Below are 20,429 nucleotides of genomic sequence, written 5' to 3' on the forward strand. Positions count from 1 at the left end.
CACAATAAACCTAATATTTAAACAGAAAACTTAAAGAGAAGAGTAACTCAGCTACACTGTGCACCAAGATAAGAACAGTAACTACAAAGGAGACAAAAGGAGATTAAGAGATTTGAGCATATCAGATTTATGCAGCAGACTTCTTCTAAACTGAAGGATCACATCACCATGACCCACTATTATCAATTCCCCTCAATTCTCAATTATGAACAACCAGACAAAAAGACAAACTGTTAATCACTTATGTGATTCTGTGGCTAAACACCCACTAAAAACATCTTAAGTAACAACACATTTATTCCCATGTTAAAAAACGACAAAATTAACTTTGACTACAAATAAATACATGTGAAGATACTGTGTCTTCACAGTATCACTAACAATTATCTAGAAAAAAGTATCGTTTTCTGGATTCAAACATATACAACAGTAAATTTTAGTAAATTAGTACCTGAATACTCTAATGGCAAGTCACTGGCAAAAGGATCATGTCATTTATGGAAACTGCTAGAAGAAACTTAAAATAAATCTGACTCATTTAATATAATCTGGCTTTTCTCAAACACTTTTTTGAAATCAACTAGAATACCAAACTCAACTGAAGAAACAGTGTGAGGGTTCCTAAAAAAACTAAAAATAGAACTATCATGATCCACCAATCACATTCCTGGGCATATATCCAGAGGAAACTGTAAGCCAAAGACACACTGCACCCCAATGTTCACTGCAGCATTCTTTACAATAGTCAAAACATGGAAGCAACCTAAATGTCCATCAACAGAGGATGGATAAAGAAGATGCGGCATACATACAAGGGAACAGTAGCCACAGAAAAATGAACTAATGCCATTTGCAGCAGCATAGATGGACTTAGAGATTATCATACTAAGAAAGCAGACACAGGAAATACAGTTTATATGTGGAATGAAAAAAAATGACAAATTAACATACAAAACAGAAACAGATTCAGACTTCAAAAACAAATGCAAGGTTACCAAAGGGTAAATGGTAGGACGAGGAATAAATTAGGAATTTGGGATTAACATATACATACTACTATTTATAAAACAGATAATCAATAAGGACCTACTATACAGCAGAGGGAACTCTCTACTCAATATTCTGTAATAACCTATATGGAAAAGAATCTGAAAAGAATGGATATATGTGTATGTGTAATTAAATCACTTTGCTATACTACCTGAAGTTAACACAATACTGAAAATCAACTATACTTCAATATAAAAATAAAGACTAAATATAAATAAATAAAAAGTTTAAAAATTCTATCTGTACAAGATGTACAAAGCTGGATTTCAGAAAAGGCAGACAAATCAGAGATCAAATTGCCAACATCCATTGGATCATACAAAAAGCAAGAGAATTCCAGAAAAACATCTACTTCTGCTTCATTTACACTAAAGCCTTCAACTGTGGATCACAACAACTATGGAAAATTCTTAGAGAGATGGGAATACCAGACCACCATACCTGCCTCTTGAAAAAACCTGTATCCAGATTAAGAAGCAACAGTAGAACAGGACATGGAACAACTGACTCGTTCAAAATTGGGAAAAAAGTACGTCAAGGCTGTATATTGTCACCCTGCTTATTAACTCAGATGCAGAGCACATCATGAGAAATGCTGCGCTCAATGAAGCACAAGCTGGAATCAAGACTGCCACGAGAAGTATCAATAACCTCAGTTAAACAGATGACACCACCCTTATGGCAGAAAGTGAAGAGGAACTGAAGAGCCTCTCGATGAAGGTGAAAGAGGAGAATGAAAAAGTTGGCTTAAAACTCAACACTCAACAAAGATCATGACTTCTGGTCCCATCACTTCATGGCAAATAGATGGAGAAAATGGAAACAGTAACTGTTTTTATTTTCATGGGCTCCAAAATCACTGCAGACGGTGACTGCAACCATGAAATTAAAAGACACTTGCTCCTTGGAAGAAAAGCTATGACAAACCTAGACAGCATATTAAAAAGCAGAGTCATCATTTTGCCAACAAAGGTCTGCAGTGTTAAAGCTATGCTTTTCCAAGTAGTCATGTATGGATGTGAGGGCTGGACCATAAAGAAGGCTGAGCACCAAAGAATTGATGCTTTCGAACTGTTGTGTTGGATAAGACTCTTAGGAGTTCCTCGGACTGCAAGGAGATCAAATCAGTGTGTCCTAAAGGAAATCAACCCTTAATATTCATTGGAAGGACTGATGCTGAAGCTCCAATACTCTGGCCACCTGATGCAAAGAGCTGACTTATTGGAAAAAACCCTGATGCTGGGAAAGACTGAAGGCATGAAGACAAGGGGGTGACAGAGGATGAGGTGGCTGGATGACATCAATGGACAGGAGTTTGAGCAAACTTCGGGAGACTGTGAGGGAGAGGGAAGCCTGGCGTGCTGCAGTCCATGATATCACAAAGAGTCAGACACGACTGAGCGACTGGACGACGACGACCTTTACAAGAAAATACCAAATCCAAAGGATTAAATTATTTTTGAAGTAGAAAAAGTATGGGGAAGAAAGGCTACAAGTGTATCTACAAATGTCTAAATTATTTCCTGAACATGTATACATTTCACAAACAACTAAATCTTAAAGGTGGGTTTCATATACATTTTTAAAGAGACATGGAGTAAAAAGAAAAAATTTAGGATAGCATAATTTTATATCCCACGTTGAAGGTCAGGAACGGCAGCAGTAAGGAGATACCCCTCGACCAAGGTAAGGAGCAGCGGCTGTGCTTTGCTGGAGCAGCCGTCAAGAGATACCCTACGCCCAAGGTAAGAGAAACCCAAGTAAGATGGTAGGTGTTGCAAGATGGCATCAGAGGGCAAACACACTGAAACCACACTCACAGAAAACTAGTCAATCTAATCACACTAGGACCACAGCCTTGTCTAACTCAATGAAACCAAGCCATACCTGCAAGGGAAACCAAGCCATACCTGCAGGGAAACCCAACATGGGCGGGTCATGGTGGAGAGGTCTGACAGAATGTGGTCCACTGGAGAAGGGAATGGCAAGCCACTTCAGTATTCTTGCCTTCAGAACACCATGAACAGTATGGAAAGGCAAAATGATAGGATACCAAAAGAGGAACTCCCCAGGTCAGTAGGTGCCCAATATGCTACTGGAGATCAGTAGAGAAATAACTCCAGAAAGAAGGGATGGAGCCAAAGCAAAAATACCCAGTTGTGGATGTGACTGGTGATAGAAGCAAGGTCCGATGCTGTAAAGAGCAATATTGCATAGGAACCTGGAATGTCAGGTCCATGAATCAAGGCAAATTGGAAGTGGTCAAACAAGAGATGGCAAAGGTGAATGTCGACATTCTAGGAATCAGCGAACTAAAATGGACTGGAATGGGTGAATTTAACTCAGCAGGAATCCCTTAGAAGAAATGGAGCAGCCATCATGGTCAACAAAAGAGTCCGAAATGCAGTACTTGGATGCAATCTCAAAAATGACAGAATGATCTCTGTTCATCTCCAAGGCAAACCATTCAGTATCACAGTAATCCAAGTTTATGCCCCAATCAGTAATGCTGAAGAAACTGAAGTTCAACGGTTCTATGAAGACCTACAAGACCTTTTAGAACTAACACCCAAAAAAGATGTCCTTTTCATTATAGGGGACTGGAATGCAAAAGTAGGATGTCAAGAAACACCTGGAGTAACAGGCAAATTTGGCCTTGGAATGCGGAATGAAGCAGGGCAAAGACTAATAGAGTTTTGCCAAGAAAATGCACTGGTCATAGCAAACACCCTCTTCCAACAACACAAGAGAAGACTCTACACATGGACTTCACCAGATGGTCAACATCGAAATCAGATTGATTATATTCTTTGCAGCCAAAGATGGAAAAGCTCTATACAGTCAACAAAAACAAGACCTGGAGCTGACTGTGGCTCAGATCATGAACTCCGTATTGCCAAATTCAAACTCAAATTGAAGAAAGTAGGGAAAACCGCTAGACCATTCAGGTATGACCTAAATCAAATCCCTTATGATTATATAGTGGAAGTGAGAAATAGATTTAAGGCACTAGATCTGATAGATAGAGTGCCTGATGAAGTATGTACGGAGGTTCATGACATTGTACAGGAGACAGGGATGAAGACCATCCCCATGGAAAAGAAATGCAAAAAAGGAAAAGGGCTGTCTGGGGAGGCCTTACAAACAGCTGTGAAAAGAAGCGAAGCGAAAAGCCAAGGAGAAAAAGGAAGATATAAGCATCTGAATGCAGAGTTCCAAAGAATACCAAGAAGAGATAAGAAAGCCTTCTTCAGCGATCAATGCAAAGAAATAGAGGAAAAGAACAGAATGGGAAAGACTAGAGATCTCTTCAAGAAAATTAGAGATACCAAGGGAACATTTCATGCAAAGATGGGCTTGATAAAGGACAGAAATGGTATGGACCTAACAGAAGCAGAAGATATTAAGAAGAGGTGGCAAGAATACACAGAAGAACTGTACAAAAAAGATCTTCATGACCCAGATAATCATGATGATGTGATCACTAATCTAGAGCCAGACATCTTGGAATGTGAAGTCAAGTGGGCCTTAGAAAGCATCACTATGAACAAAGCTACTGGAGGTGATGGAATTCCAGTTGAGCTGTTTCAAATCCTGAAAGATGATGCTGTGAAAGTGCTGCACTCAATATGCCAGCAAATTTGGAAAACTCAGCAGTGGCCACAGGACTGGAAAAGGTCAGTTTTCATTCCAATCCCAAAGAAAGGCAATGCCAAAGAATGCTCAAACTACCGCACAATTGCACTCATCTCACATGCTAGTAAAGTAATACTCAAAATTCTCCAAGCCAGGCTTCAGCAATACGTGAACCGTGAACTTCCAGATGTTCAAGCTGGTTTTAGAAAAGGCAGAGGAACCAGAGATCAAATTGCCAACATCCGCTGGATCATGGAAAAAGCCAGAGAGTTCCAGAAAGACATCTATTTCTGCTTTATTGACTATGCCAAAGCCTTTGACTCTGTGGATCAAAATAAACTGTGGAAAATTCTGAAACAGGTGGGAATATCAGACCACCTGACCTGCCTCTTGAGAAATCTGTATGCAGGTCAGGAAGCAACAGTTAGAACTGGACATGGAACAACAGACTGGTTCCAAATAGGAAAAGGAGTCCGTCAAGGCTGTATATTGTCACCCTGCTTATTTAACTTATATGCAGAGTACATCATGAGAAATGCTGGACTGGAAGAAACACAAGCTGGAATCAAGATTGCCGGGAGAAATATCAATAACCTCACATATGCAGATGACACCACCCTTATGGCAGAAAGTGAAGAGGAGCTAAAAAGCCTCTTGATGAAAGTGAAAGAGGAGAGTGAAAAAGTTGGCTTAAAGTTCAACATTCAGAAAACGAAGATCATGGCATCTGGTCCCATCACCTCATGGCAAATAGATGGGGAAACAGTAGAAACAGTGTCAGACTTCATTTTTTTGGCCTCCAAAATCACTGCAGATGGTGATTGCAGCCATAAAATTAAAAGACGCTTACTCCTTGGAAGAAAAGTTATGACCAACCTAGATAGCATATTCAAAAGCAGAGACATTACTTTGCCGACTAAGGTCCGTCTAGTCAAGGCTATGGTTTTTCCTGTGGTCATGTATGGATGTGAGAGTTGGACTGTGAAGAAGGCTGAGCGCTGAAGAATTGATGCTTTTGAACTGTGGTGTTGGAGAAGACTCCTGAGAGTCCCTTGGACTGCAAGGAGATCCAACCAGTCCATTCTGAAGGAGATCAACCCTGGGATTTCTTTGGAAGGAATGATGCTAAAGCTGAAGCTCCAGTACTTTGGCCACCTCATGCGAAGAGTTGACTCATTGGAAAAGACTCTGATGCGGGGAGGGATTGGGGGCAGGAGGAAAAGGGGATGACAGAGGATGAGATGGCTGGATGGCATCACGGACTCGATGGACGTGAGTCTGACTGAACTTCGGGAGATGGTGATGAACAGGGAGGCCTGGCGTGCTGTGATTCATGGGGTCACAGAGTCAGACACGACTGAGCAACTGAAGTGCTCTTTTAATTAAAATCAAATGGTTTACGTATATATATTCTAACAATTTGTATTACACGTGCATACGTGACATGTGTTACGCTGGATCAATGGAACGGAACAAACAACACAACAATAAACCCATGCATATATGTTCAATCAATTTACAACAAAGGAACCAAGAATATGCGATAGGAAGAGGGTACTCTCTTCAACTGGTGCTGGGAAAACTAGACAGCCATAAGCAAAAGAATGAAACTATACCACTGTCTTAATCCACACACAAAAAAAATCAACTCAAAATGAATAAAAGACTTTAATTTAAGACTTGAAACTGTAAAACTCCTAAGAGAGAACACAGAGGATAATAATCTCCTTGACACTGGTCTTGGCAATGATTTGATAACAAAAGCAAAAATAAGCAAGCAGAACTACAAACTTAAAAGCTTTTGCACAGCAAAACAAACTATCAATAAAATGAAAAAGTAACCTTCAAAAATAGGAAAATATTTGTAACTCAATCATCTGGTAAATATCCAAAATTATAAAGAACTCACACAACTCAATAGCAACCCCCTAAAAAACCCACACAATTTAAAAATTGGTGGAGGAACTAAAAAGACATTTTGTTCATAACAAAGCATATGAATGGCGAACAGGCACATGAAAGGTGATCAAAAATCACTGTCAGGGAAATGCAAATCTAAACTACAAACAGTATCAGCTCACACCTATCAGAATGGCTGTCATAAAGACCAGAGACAACAAAGCATCGGTGAAGATGTGGAGGAAAAGGTACCATTGTGTACTTTTATAATGTAAACTGGTGCAGGCACCATGGAAAACCAAATGGAACTAAAATTATCATATGATTCAGCAATCCCACTTCTGAGTACGTACCCAAAGGAAATGAAAACAGGACAAGGAAGATAATTTATCTGCACTCATGTTCACTGCTGCATATTCACAATGGTCAAGATAAAGAAACAACTTAAGTGGGTTGAATGGATACAGAAAATATGGTACATAAATACAATGGAATACTATCTAGTCATGAGAGAGAAGAAAATCCTGCCACTTGCAACATGGATGGACCCTAAGAGCATTATGTTAAGTGAAATACACTAAACAAACACTACATGCAGAATCTAAATTATATGCCACTGGGCAATCTAATTATATGCAGAATCTAAAAAAAAAAAGTCAAACTCATAGAAAAAGAATAGAAAAGTGGGTACGAGGGACTAAGGGGTGGGGGACAGGGAGGGAGAGGTTGATAAAAGAGTACAAAGTTTTAGCTGTAAGATAAATAATATCTGAGGATCTTACGTATATTATTGTGGCTGTAAGTTAACAACACTGTATTGTCTAATTGAAATTTGCTAACAGAGCAAAATTTAAATGTTCTCACACACACATGAAACAACATGTAGGGGAATTCCGCAGTGGTCCAATGGTTAGGGCTGTGCTTCCACTGCAGAGTGCACAGGGGTTTGATCTCTGGTCTGGGAACTAAAGTCCTACAAGGCACACAGTGTAGCCAAAGTGAAACAAAAAAAAAAAAGGGATAAATATGTAGTTGAAGGATGTGTTAATTAACTAGATGGGAGGAATTCTTTCACAATGTATACACATTCAAGTCATCATGATGTATACTATTAAACATGCTCCAACTAACACCTCTGTATTAATCTATATAAGAATATGAGATAATTTTAAGTATTTATTTTAGAAACAAAACATTCTGAAACTATTACATAACAAATCAGGGACAAAGTGAAAGTAAATGGCTTTAAAGAAATATATTGCTTAAGTTATGCATTAAAAGTAAAAACCTTCATGTCTCTTCTTCTCAATAAAAAAATCAGGAAAACAGAATTAGAAATTCAATGATATCCTAACTTCAAAATTGATTTTTAGCAATTCTACACATTAGGAGATAATAATATATTAAAAAGCCACTGGGCAATCTATACATTAAACAATTTAAAAGCCTTAAACTACCTCTGTCCAAAATCCGGCATCTAATGAAAGGATAAAGCAAGCCAAAAATATAAAGACGGTTGGAGAGGTCCACACTAGACAGAGCCATTATATGAGAGATCTTTCACGTTCTCTCACTCATGTACTTATGGTCACTCCCAAATGCCTGGTAACTTCTCAAGGTACCCTACACCTTGCTGTTTACTCACTAAGTCATGTCTAACTCTTTGTGACTTCATAGATTGTAGCCCCCAAGGCTGGAGTGGGTTGCCATTTCCTTCTCCAGGGAATCTTCCTGACCCAGGGATCAAACCCACATCTCCTGCATTTCAGGCATATTCTTTACCCTACCTAACTTGTGAAACTTAAGAATCAAAACAATATGAATATAAACAAGAGTTCATAACAAGCTCCTCATATTGTTTAAGCAATATTGTTTGAGTACCACCCAAAATAATTTGGTTTTAAAATATCTTGAAGGACATCTTAAATTACCAGTATTCAAGTTAAGAATGTAATTTATGAAAACATTCCATCCATAGGGCACTAAAAGATTATGAACTAATTAGAAAACTTAACAGGGTCACAGCCCATTTTAGTCCTATTTGAAAAATAGGGTTCAGGAGCACTGGTTCTCTGAACCACAGTTTTCAATCTTCTAATTTCAAATATATATCCAGCACTTCAAAACAAAAACCAGAACACAATGAATACATATACAAACTGATAATTTTTACATAAGTCTAATAAGTGTGAAGTGAAAGTCGCTCAGTCGAGTCAGACTCTCTGTGACCCATGGACTGTAGTCCATGGAATTCTCCAGGTCAGAATAGTGGAGTGGGTAGCCCTTCCCTTCAAGGAATCTTCCTAACCCAGGGATCGAACCCAGGTCTCCCACATTGCAGGTGGATTCTTTACCAGCTGAGCCACAAGGGAAGCCCAAGAGTGGGTAGCCTATCCCTTCTCCAGCAGATCTTCCAGACCCAGAATCAAACCAGGGTCTCCTGCATTGCAGGCAGATTCTTTACCAACTGAGCTATCAGTGAAGCCAATGAGATATCATTTGACATTAAAAAGAATGAAATACTGATCCATACTATAAAATGGGTGAACCCTGAAAGCATCATAAGTGCAAGAAGCTAGTTCCAAAAGTACACAATTTAATGGTTTTTAATATATTTACAGGCTTGTGCAACCATTACCATAACCTAGTTTTAGAACATTTTCATCACCCCCAGAAGAAACCTTTTACCTATTTATGGTCACTGTTTCCCTCCAGTCCCAGGCAACCACTAATCTAAATATCTATAGATGTGCATATTTTGTATATTGCATAAATGATCTATCTTACAGTTCTTCAGATATTCAGCAGTTTATATACTCATACTTCAAAGAGAAGCCCTTTAAAACTATTATACGAAGACTGTTTTTTAGAATTCATACCACGGATTTTAAACCAGATTTCACACCAGATTTTAAACAGGTGCCAAGAAATGTCACAGATTTTATAAGTCACTCAACTAACCCAGATTTAAAAGTTTCTGAGCTATTCTAACTGCCCAGCAGCCCTGCCTGATTAAGATGGAGATTACAATTTTGGAAGTAAAAAGCAAATTCATAAAGAACTAGAAGCAGCAAAGAGGAAGCAGCTCTCCTAGCAAGCATATTATTTTATCCCCAGAATTAAGCAATTGCCAAAATATAGCTCAGAATTGTTTGTATATAACATTATACAAACATAGCTTTTAGAATCTGGGTAAAATGTCGATTCTTACTCCTCTTGGATGACATTATTACTTAATTTCTTCCTTGATTATGAAAATTAATACAATATTAGCTGAAGTTAGTGAGAATCTATTATGCAACAAATATTCTAAGTCTTTTTGTCACCATTTTCTAAAGAATAACTTTAAAAAAAATCACTTCCACATACCTTATCTTCCCAGATTATATATTCCAATGGAAGAAGAGCAGCAAGGAAGAAGTCCCCTTCATGATGGGTGACTGTCATCAAGATTTGTGAGTTGCCATAAACTTTCAAAGATTTCTTCTGGGTACCTTAGCCACAATCTCCTACAAATTTTGCTTCATTAATCCCCTGACCTCAGTCCTCCACTTTCTCAACCCAAGTCTGTCAGCATAATCTTTAGTCTTATCTATAGTGCTTAACCCATCCCCTGGACAGCAGAGAGAACCTAAGACTGTTTAAATTTCAATACTCAACTGAACCAGAGAAATGGTCTGATGTACATGAGTAATTTCACACAATTAAAGGCCTCTCTTTCTGCCATTCCTACTCTAAATCATCCATTCTTCCCTTTGGATTTCAAGGTGAACAGAGTCTAACATCAAAGGCCATACTTTAGGGTATTCTTGATCTCACAGGCTAAGTACAGGTTGTAATGGGCCATTTTGGAAAACTGCCAATCTCAGGTAACAGCAAGAGAAATGCATGAAGAATAGAAAAAAAAGGGTTAGAACTATACAAAGGACAGCAAAAGAGTTACAACAACTGGATTAAAAATTTACCTGGATGTTCTAACAGTCAAGCTAGGCACATATAATGAGATTTTATTATAACATTTATAATACTTGGGTACACCTGCTTAAAAAGTTCAAATTTAAAAACGTGGTTCCTTAGAATTCCCTGGAGGTCCAGTGGTTAAAAGACTCCGAGCTTAGCACGGATTCAATCACTGGTCAGGGAACTAAGATTCCACGTGTTACACCACCCTCCTTCCCGCCACCCCAAAAAATGGTTCTTTAACCAGAGTATCTACCCCTACTGTAGGATATTCCTACTGTAGGATTGCAAATATTCCCCAGGAATAAAATTGGAAGAATAACTGTGTATTTTAAACTAAAAAGGCTAATAGTAATAAGGACAAAAGACTTGACAGATGTTTATAAGGAGACAAGGAGAAGGACATGGCAACCCACTCCAATATTCTTGCCTGGAGAATCCAACGGGCAGAGGAACCTGGTGGGTTATAGTCCATGGGGTCGCAAAGAGTCAGAAACAACTAAGCTACTAATCCATAAGGAAATAAACAACTGTACACACTGCTTGATATTATGTTTACCCTCTAACTCAAGCAATCCTCAAACAGAATAAGGTTAATCTTTTTTGTTTGAGCCCTATCTGTATATCACCTCTGCTCAAGTGTACAATATACAATCACTCCACTAGAGTATAAAATGGCTCAATTAACAATTATTAAGCAACTGTTCTAGGTCTTGCTGCAAAAAAGAATAACTGGGAGAGGGGGATAAATTTAGAGGTTGACACTGACATATATATTACTATATCCATGTAATGGCCTACATGGGAAAACAATCTAAAAAAGAAAAAGTAGATATATGTGTAACCAACTGACTTTGCTGTATACCTGAAACTAAAACAACATTGTGAATCAACTATACTACAATAAAAATTTAAAAAAAAAAAAAAGTGGAACAGACTCCATCCTTAGGGAACAACAGGTCAATCCTGTCAATGAGCACAAGCATTTCCAACTAGTAACAATGTAAGTGAGACTGTGATATATATATATAACCATAATCTGTGCAAGTTTGTCAATAAATTTTCTTATGAAAATATTACATAAATAAGTCAATTACTAGGTGACTTTTTCCATTGTTTTTGACTATTGTCTTAAATCCAGTTGTATCTCTAAATTACACTGTTCTACACTTAAACTTTTTTCCTTAGCTTAAGACTGTGCCAATTTTTTTTAATTAGGTGGTTTTTAGGACAATTTATTGCCTTTCTCACATCAATGATTTCAAAATTACAATACTACATCTTATTTCATTGAATTCTGATTTTTAAAAAGTAATTTTAACTACTTTATTCTACTCTTCCCTTTATTCAGTGTTTATCATTCCTAATTGTATTTCTAAGCCACCTCCCCAAGATCAATCACGTATTCTATAATTAGATGTAAAGCATCTAGAAACAGCTGTTAGGGACTAAAAATCTCAAAAGTATTTTAACTATTCACAACATTTAAGAGGCTGTGGCAGAAGGTTGACAGGATTTGACCTATCCTTATACAAATATCTATCCAAATACATTTTTCAACATGGGACCTTCACTCATTTTAATTGGTTCAGTTCCTGAAAAAAAGTGCATTTCAAACAGTATAACTCCAATCAGTTAATTAGGACACAACTAACCTTTTGCTCTGCTTGCAACTGATCACTTCTTTCTTTCTCATGGTTAAGTTCTCTTTCCATTCTTCCAACTTGTTCTCGAAGTTGTGTTGTTTCCTTTTCCAGAACAGCAATTAACTTTAACAGTTCTTCTTTTTCTTTCATGGTTTTCTCGATTTTCAACTACAAAACAGAAACTCAAATTGTTTATAATCCTACAATATATTACAAATTCGGTTTTCCATTTCAAAAAAATAGTGAAAAAATTTGTAGAAAGAACTTTTACAAACTTTATTCTTCATATGAATCAAACTCCTTTGTCGTCAGTTAAAAATTCATGAATCTGTCAATGTATGGCAAAAACCACTACAATATTGTAAATTAGCCTCCAATTAAAATTTTAAAAAAATTAATGAATCATAAATGTAAACTATTTTTGATTGGGCAAAGAAGAAAACATTACAAGAAGGCAAGTGCAGAAGGAATGAATTTTATTATGAAGCTGCCTGCTAATCACTTTTTAAATCAGTACTAAAAATAAGGCATATTTAGTTTCATGAGTGACTATTCTGGGCTTTTCTTATCTTGGGTAATAATCAATGAGAAAAACATGTCCTCTTCTTGAATGGAAATCTTTGAATTTATTAAGAACTTCCTTGTGTGTTACATAAGGCCTGCACCTGTGGGATTACTATGAAGTTTGGGTTCTTTAAATAAGGTCTTAGGAGTGGGAGATGAGAACAAATGTATACCTATGACCAATTCATGCTGATATATGTGGAAGCCAACACAATACAGTAAAGCAATCATCTCCCAATGAATAATAAATTTAAATAAGATACTAAGAAATAAGTTTCTGTATGTACAAAACAGCCTCTATTTAGGTAAATTAAAACAAACTTTATCAGTAAATGCATATTTTAGGAAAAAAATGCAGACTTTAACAACATAACGGACTCTTACATGAACCCTAATAGTTAACTTAGTTCAGGAATGCCAATATTCTAAAAATTACCAAATTAAGGGACCTAAAATAGAAAATAAATAATATGGTCAATATTTTTCTTTCAGCAAGTTGTCTGATTCCCCCAGTATACCCCGAGTTAATTTCCCAAGGTCATGGAAACAAACTCTAATTATTTAAACACTAAAATGGCTCTTAAAAAGTTAAAGAGCTGGAAAATTTTTAAATGCCCCATCTATCTCTTCCATCAGACTAAATGAAAATGACTAGAGTAAATGCCCTCAAAAGAGAAAAGTTTAAGTATTCACTGAATTTCTTTTTACTTTATTTTTAAAAAAAATTATTTTGGGCTTTAAACTTTCTGGCAGCTTAAAGATTCACTTTGACCCAGTATGACTGAACCATCATAAAAGAACTACTATTTCCCAGCGATTCATTTAATTGACATACTTTCTGAAGAGTTCACTGAATCTTAAGCAGAAAAAGCAGAAATTTTTAACTAAAATAAGATAAAACTGTATAGAAGTCCAATTCCTGCCCCCAACTTAGTATTCTGGTATGTTTCAAGCATACAAAATGGTTAATATTTTACAATGAACCTCCATTCACCCATAATCTAAACTGAATAATTATTATTTCACCATGTTTATTTTATAAATACATAGATATGTAAGTTTATGTAGGTTTTTTTTTTTTTGCTAAAGCATTTGAAACATAAATGCAGACACTTCACTCCTTAAGTACACAGGGCAAGCTATCACCTAATAAGTACAGTCTCATACTTAGCCACTACAATTATTATAACTAAGAAATTTAACAATAATTTTCTCACACACAATGGGTAGTCCATACTTAAAATAACCCACTCTACCCCCAAAATATCTATTTTTTAAATACCTAAGATCTCATCAAGTTTCACAAACTGAAGAACTGTTACTCAATCATTGGTAATGCCAACAGTGCCCTAAATAATGTCTCAAACTTGTACTAATTTGGTGCATTTTTAGTAAACTCATTAAAGATTTTCATGAATGTGGAAACTGAAAAGATTTGTCAAAAAACTGTTCAGACTATAAATACTTTATCTCAAAAACATTTACCTAAGAGACAGAAATTTAAATTTTCTCTATAAAGTACAAAGCACATTTTAAAAGAGTAGGAAAGAGAGAACTAAACTGTGCAATGTCCCAATTTACTTGGGAGCACAAAAGAGAGGTAGAGGCCAAAATGCCTGTTGCTTTTCTGTTGGAGGTGTTCTGAAATCAGGGTGGTCTAACAAGTATTCAAAAAACTCCAATAAAAACACTGCATTCTTTGTAAGAGCTAGGCCTATTTCAGCATCTTTGACTAGCATTCAAATACCAGGCTAAAAACCTTGATCATCAGGCAGTCAACACTACAAAATGTTTTAGTCACCCTATAAAAGTTACATTTCTTTATTTAAGATAAGAGAGGTATTTCTGGAAGGAGGAAGGGAATATATGAAAAACTTCACAATAAAAGTTATAGGTTCCTTCTAACTTTCTTAGTTCAACTGTACAGTACCTATAATCTCGTCCTTTTTCTGCAGTTTCTTTTTGAAGGTAAATAAAACCAAAGACATAAAAGAGATTTACATATAAAAATCCATGTGAGTATAAAGAATAATGACTTGCTGTAGACTAAATAGGAATGTAAATTAATAAAAAATGTATACTGAACCAATTAAAGTATTTTTTCACAGAAACTCAAACATAACATTCTAATTTGCTAGGTTTAGGGTAAAGACATTGAGAAATATCTTGAAATATGAATGATGTTCTAGTTTTTCCTTTTCAATAAGTACTAAAAATTAAGACATGGCATTTTTTACACCACTACACAGTAAATTTCCTTTGGTGAAATGACTCCAAAATATTTAATAAAAAACAATAAGAAGATTTTTCACTTTTTTAAAAATTATGGTTAATCCAGCTTATTCATTTGATCAGGAGAAGAAATCATTCTAAAAATCCTCAACCTAAATTAAGAGACCAGGATGCTTCACTATCCCATTTGGGATAGAGCATGCTTGGAGTATAGTGAAATAAGGTTCATATCCAATTACAGTTAGACTTACTGCTTTACAAAGGCTTCCCTGGTGGTTCAGACAGTAAAGAATCTGCCTGCAATACAGGAGACCTGGGTTTGATCCCTTGGTCAGGAAGATCCCTGGAGAAGGGAATGGCTACCCACTCCAGTATTCTTGCCTAGAGGATTCCATGGAGAGAGGAGCCTGGTGGGCTACAGTCCATGGGATCGCAAAGAGTCAAATACGACTAAGTGGCTAACACACACATTATTGCTTTATACTGCTTTCCCATCAGCTTCACCCCCACATCTGTACTATTCTACAATCAACAGATAAGGCAATCCCTAAAGGAGAAAGGTTAGGGTAAGGGAACATTAGGAGTTTTAGGTCTAAATTATCTCAGTAATTACTTATTGCCAATCTATATATTATTCACAAAATACTAATAAGCCTAGGGACAGTCCCTGCCACAGTGAAATCAGTAACATAATTGTAACAAAAAATATATTTTAAGTTCATTAGTTAAAAAGCATTTGATTCTCAGGTTACACTCTTGGACAACCTGAAAATTCTTAAAATGCCAACCAACAAACACTCTGTTTCTAATTGAGCAACAACTGATTTGTCTTTAAAACTATTTTAAAGCCACAGTTCATAACAAAAAATATAGTTCATAATGCAAATTTATCAATCACCCAGTCACTGTTGGTACCTACCTCAAGAAGGCCAGCTTTTGTGGTCACCACCAACATATCAGAATTTCCTTCATCTTCCATAGTGAGCAACTCTTCAACTGGAGAAGCAGCTCGAAACTGAAAAGGTGTACTTGCTCCACGAATTTCGCCCTTATGAGTAACGTAACAGAACTGATAAAACTCTCCATCATCATTTGGAAGGTAATATCCTAAAAGGAGTATAAACAAAAAAATTAGTATTTATTGTTATTAAATTATTTGTATTTAACAAATCTTGCTATTTCCTCTTATTCCTGACCTTGTTTCTAGACACTCAAGATGTCTTTCTTTCCTCCTTCATAAAGCGTCTATCAAAACCAGACTCTTTCTTCTTCCCTAAATATGCCCATATTTTTATCTTAGGTCTAAGATTATACTTTCAGAATATTCTTTCCCTGTAGTTTCACTCAGATAAAACCAATTCATCTGGGAGAGTCAATTATGTAGTTATCAATGAGAAAGAGGCTGGAAGAGGAGCAATGGAAGAGTAAGCATAAAAACCTAGGAGGACTAGGGGTAGAAATATATCAGTTAAAGAAATGTTCTCTCAAATGACATTAATTAAATGCAAAGGAGAGATATTAACAGAAGGAATATACCGTACATGTGAATTGTGTAAGGGCAAAAAGAGGATGAGGTCTACTTGTGCAGAACAAAAATAAGCTTTGGAACCACAAATATTTATTCTGGAATCCCAGCTCTACCACTAACTGTTATATATTTAACCTCCCTGAGCCTGCTTCTTATCTGTAAAAGATATCTGAAGACAGCTATCTCAAAGCTTCAAAGTATCATGGATTATGTATACCATCTAGCCCAATATCTGACAAATGTTTTCAATATTTGTTCCTTTCTTCTTTAGCTCAACTGCTACCCTCTTAAATTTTGCTGGATTACAGCTCAAAATTAATCTTTACCTCCTCTCCAAAGCTCCCATGGTATTTTTTACATGTAAAAAGGGATTTAAAAAAAAAAACCTCAGAGGACTCTCCAGGTGGTCCAATAGCTAGAACTCCGAGCTCTCAATGTAGGGGACTTGGCTTAGATCCCTGGTCAGGGAACTAGATCCTACATGCCACAACTAAATATATAGTGTTTTGCAACTAAGATCTGGTGCAGCCAAATAAATAAAAATTGAATTAATTTTTTTCAAAAATCCTCCACAGTATGCTTTGCATTACCATTACATATATGTTTTATAGGCAACATCCATCCCTGGAGGAAGAAATGGCAACCTATAGAGGAGCCTGGTGGGCTACCGTCCATGAGGTTCCAAAGAGGTGGGACACAACTGAGCACATACACACAAACCTCAGAAATGCTAAGAGCAGATTATTAATAAATATCAAAATTCTGAAATCTCCCAGAATGACTTGAAAAAAGAAAGCATTCAATGATAGTGAAATGAAATACATAGATCTATTCACCTTATCTTCAATATTGATTTCGACCCAGAAATCTGTATTCACTATGCCTATTACTACTTCAGATCTTGAAAATTTTAGCCTTTATCATTATGATGTCAATTTTACTTGACTTCCTTCTTTAAAAAATAGCTGATCTTTGTCCATGGGAGCGGGGAGGCAGAGAAAATATAGTATTAGCCTGAAATATCTGGTGGTTCTTGAAAATAAGAAAGACGTTCTCAAAAAAACTGGGGGAGGGGGTGTCAAAAACCACAGGAGTCCATCTGACAGAGCTTCCAGTAGCCAAAAAAAGCCAAAACAATTTGAGCAACAAAAAAATGGTTCAGTTCAGTTGCTCAGTTGTGTCTGACTCTTTGCGACCCCATGAATCGCAGCACGCCAGGCCTCCCTGTCCATCACCAACTCCTGGAGTTCACTCAAACTCACGTCCATCGAGTCAGTGATACCATCCAGCCATCTCATCCTCTGTGGTCCCCTTCTCCTCCTGCCCTCAATCCCTCCCAGCATCAGAGTCTTTTCCAATGAGTCAACTCTTCACATGAGGTGGCCAAAGTACTGGAGTTTCACCTTTAGCATCATTCCTTCCAAAGAACACCCAGGGCTGATCTGCTTTAGAACGGACTGGTTGGATCTCCTTGCAGTCCAAGGGACTCTCAAGAGTCTTCTCCAACACCACAGTTCAAAAGCATCAATTCTTCAGCACTCAGCTTTCTTCACAGTCCAACTCTCACATCCATACATGACCACTGGAAAAACCATAGCCTTGACTAGACGGACAGACCTTTGTTGGCAAAGTAATGTCTCCGGTTACATTAGACTTTATCCCACAGAAGAAAATAAATTTCCATGAATCCATGGAGAAGAGGACAACTCTTCCTAACACAACAATTCCAACTAATAATGTACAAGAAATGAGAATAAAAAGGCATCATCAGACAAACACAACAACAGTAACTGTCGCAGGTAAGATCCACTGATGGATAACTAAAATTAATGGGTCAAAGTTTGAGGCAAAACAACATTTGCTTATCTCAAAGTTGCTCCCCATAATATTCATCAAATTACAAAGAGAAATATACTAACTTTAATGCAGAGAAATCCAGCAGACATCACTTTAACCAAGTGATCAAAACTAACATTACTAGAAATTAGACATTCAGACATCAAGTAATCTCTACTACAATGCAATGAAAAGAATACATCACTTTCATGGTAATCTTCCTGAAAATGTATAGCCTCAATCTAATCACAAGAAATGATCAGAAAAACTCAAAATGAGGAACATTCTACCAAAACAAAACTGAAAACTACTCTTCAAAAATGAAAGGTCATGAAAAACAAGGACAGAATGAGGAACCATCACAAACTAGAGAAGATGATATGACAACTAAATACAATGTGGGATTATGGACTAGATCCAGGAACAGAAAAAAGGAAAACTACTGGAAACACTAGTGAAATCTGAATAAAGTCTGTACTACTGTAGTCAATAGTGTTGTACCAATTTTAAATTTGTTTTTTTTTTTAAATAAACGGTTATACAACATGTCAACACTAAGGGAAGCTGGCTGAAAGGCAGATGAAAATTCTGTATACTATTTTTGCAACTGTACATCTAAACTTATTTCAAAATACAAAGTTATTTTTTAAAATAACAGAGAATTCCCTACGGATCCAGTGGTTAGGACTGTGCACTTCCAGTGCAGTGGGCACAGGTTCCACCTCTGGTTGGGGAACTAACCATCCTGCAAGCCACAATAAATTTATCTAGCAATAAATTTCTGAAGTTTTAAAAACTCCATCCTCTTAATAACTTCTACTAAATTTATTAATCCGTGGCTGAGTAACTTTGCAAATGGCCACTACATTTACTTTAAAAGTTTAAACAGAAAACAAAAGTAACAGTTTGACTAAGCAGCTCTGGTTCGGACATGACTAAAGCAACTTAGCATGCATGCATGCACTGGAGAAGGAAATGGCAACCCACTCCGGTATTCTTGCCTGGAGAATCCCAGGGACAGAGGAGCTGCCGTCCATGGGGTCGCGCAGAGCTGGACATGACTGAAGCGACTTGCAGCAGCAAGCAGCTCTGGTATCATGGCATTAGAAATTCTACAGACTAGATACCCAAGGTCTGCTTTTTTTAATATCACAAAAATAACTCACTAGAAAACATGGCTCAGGATTTCTCTGGTGGTGCAGTGGACATAGGTTCAGTCCCTAGTCTGGGAAGATTCCACATACCACAGAGCAACTAAGCCCATGTGCCACAATTACTGAACCCGCGCTCTAGAGCCCTCAAGCCACAACTACTGAACCACGTGCTGCAACTACTGAAGCCCACTCTCTTAGAGTGTCTGTGCTCCCACAACAAGGGAAGCCACCACAATGGGAAGCCTGCACCCCGCAACAAAGAATAGCCCCTCCCTGCTCACCTAACTAGAGAGAGCCCATGCAAAACAATGAAGACCCGTACAGAAAAAATCTAAAAATGGTTCAATACCACTTAAGACACAAAATATAGTTATTCAGAGTTGAGATTCAAAGCTACCTAGAAATAGATCTCATCAGATCAATAACACTGAAAACAGGAAAAAGTAAAAACCAAATTCCAAGTCAAATTTTATAGCCTGTAACATTAGCAATCAAATTATAGTAAATAAATAAGGGTTCATTTAGGAAAACAATTATACCTATGCATATTTTATTAGTTATTCTGAGTTTTGCATTTCAGGATTCTCATCACTACTCCACAAAATGAGCAAAATTATTTGGATTATGCTTAAAATTCCTTCTACCTCTAATATAACCATGTTTTTCATGATTCTATCTTGAGTTCACTATATAACAACTCCTAGGCAAGCAGAAGCTTCTCTTTCTGAATTTTAAAGTAAAAATTATGATGAATTTTCAAAAACATGTAAATTAGCTCCCAAGAAAATCCTTTTACAGTATAAATAGAAATAAACTGGATGTACTTTTTTTTTAAAGTGCTTTTAAACTTTTTGCTGTCATAAAAAGGCACAGATGTGTATATCGGACTTTTGGACTCAGAGGGAGAGGGTGGGATGATTTGGG

The 20,429-nt window shown here is 36.8% G+C and overlaps 1 protein-coding gene across 1 annotated transcript in view; it reads right to left on the bottom strand.

The window, feature by feature from the left end:
* Positions 1 to 20,429, bottom strand: part of TAX1BP1 (Tax1 binding protein 1) — an 89,826-nt gene that overhangs the window by 50,203 nt on the left and 19,194 nt on the right. The window contains exons 4-5 of the mRNA XM_052638454.1: positions 15,907 to 16,094; positions 12,201 to 12,359 (exon numbers count right to left, since the gene is read on the bottom strand). Coding sequence (XP_052494414.1) covers positions 12,201 to 12,359; positions 15,907 to 16,094 — 347 coding nt within the window. The remainder of the gene's footprint in view (positions 1 to 12,200; positions 12,360 to 15,906; positions 16,095 to 20,429) is intronic.

This window comes from Budorcas taxicolor, chromosome 4 (genome assembly GCF_023091745.1).
Source record: "Budorcas taxicolor isolate Tak-1 chromosome 4, Takin1.1, whole genome shotgun sequence".
In the NCBI taxonomy this organism is placed as follows: Eukaryota; Metazoa; Chordata; class Mammalia; order Artiodactyla; family Bovidae; genus Budorcas; species Budorcas taxicolor.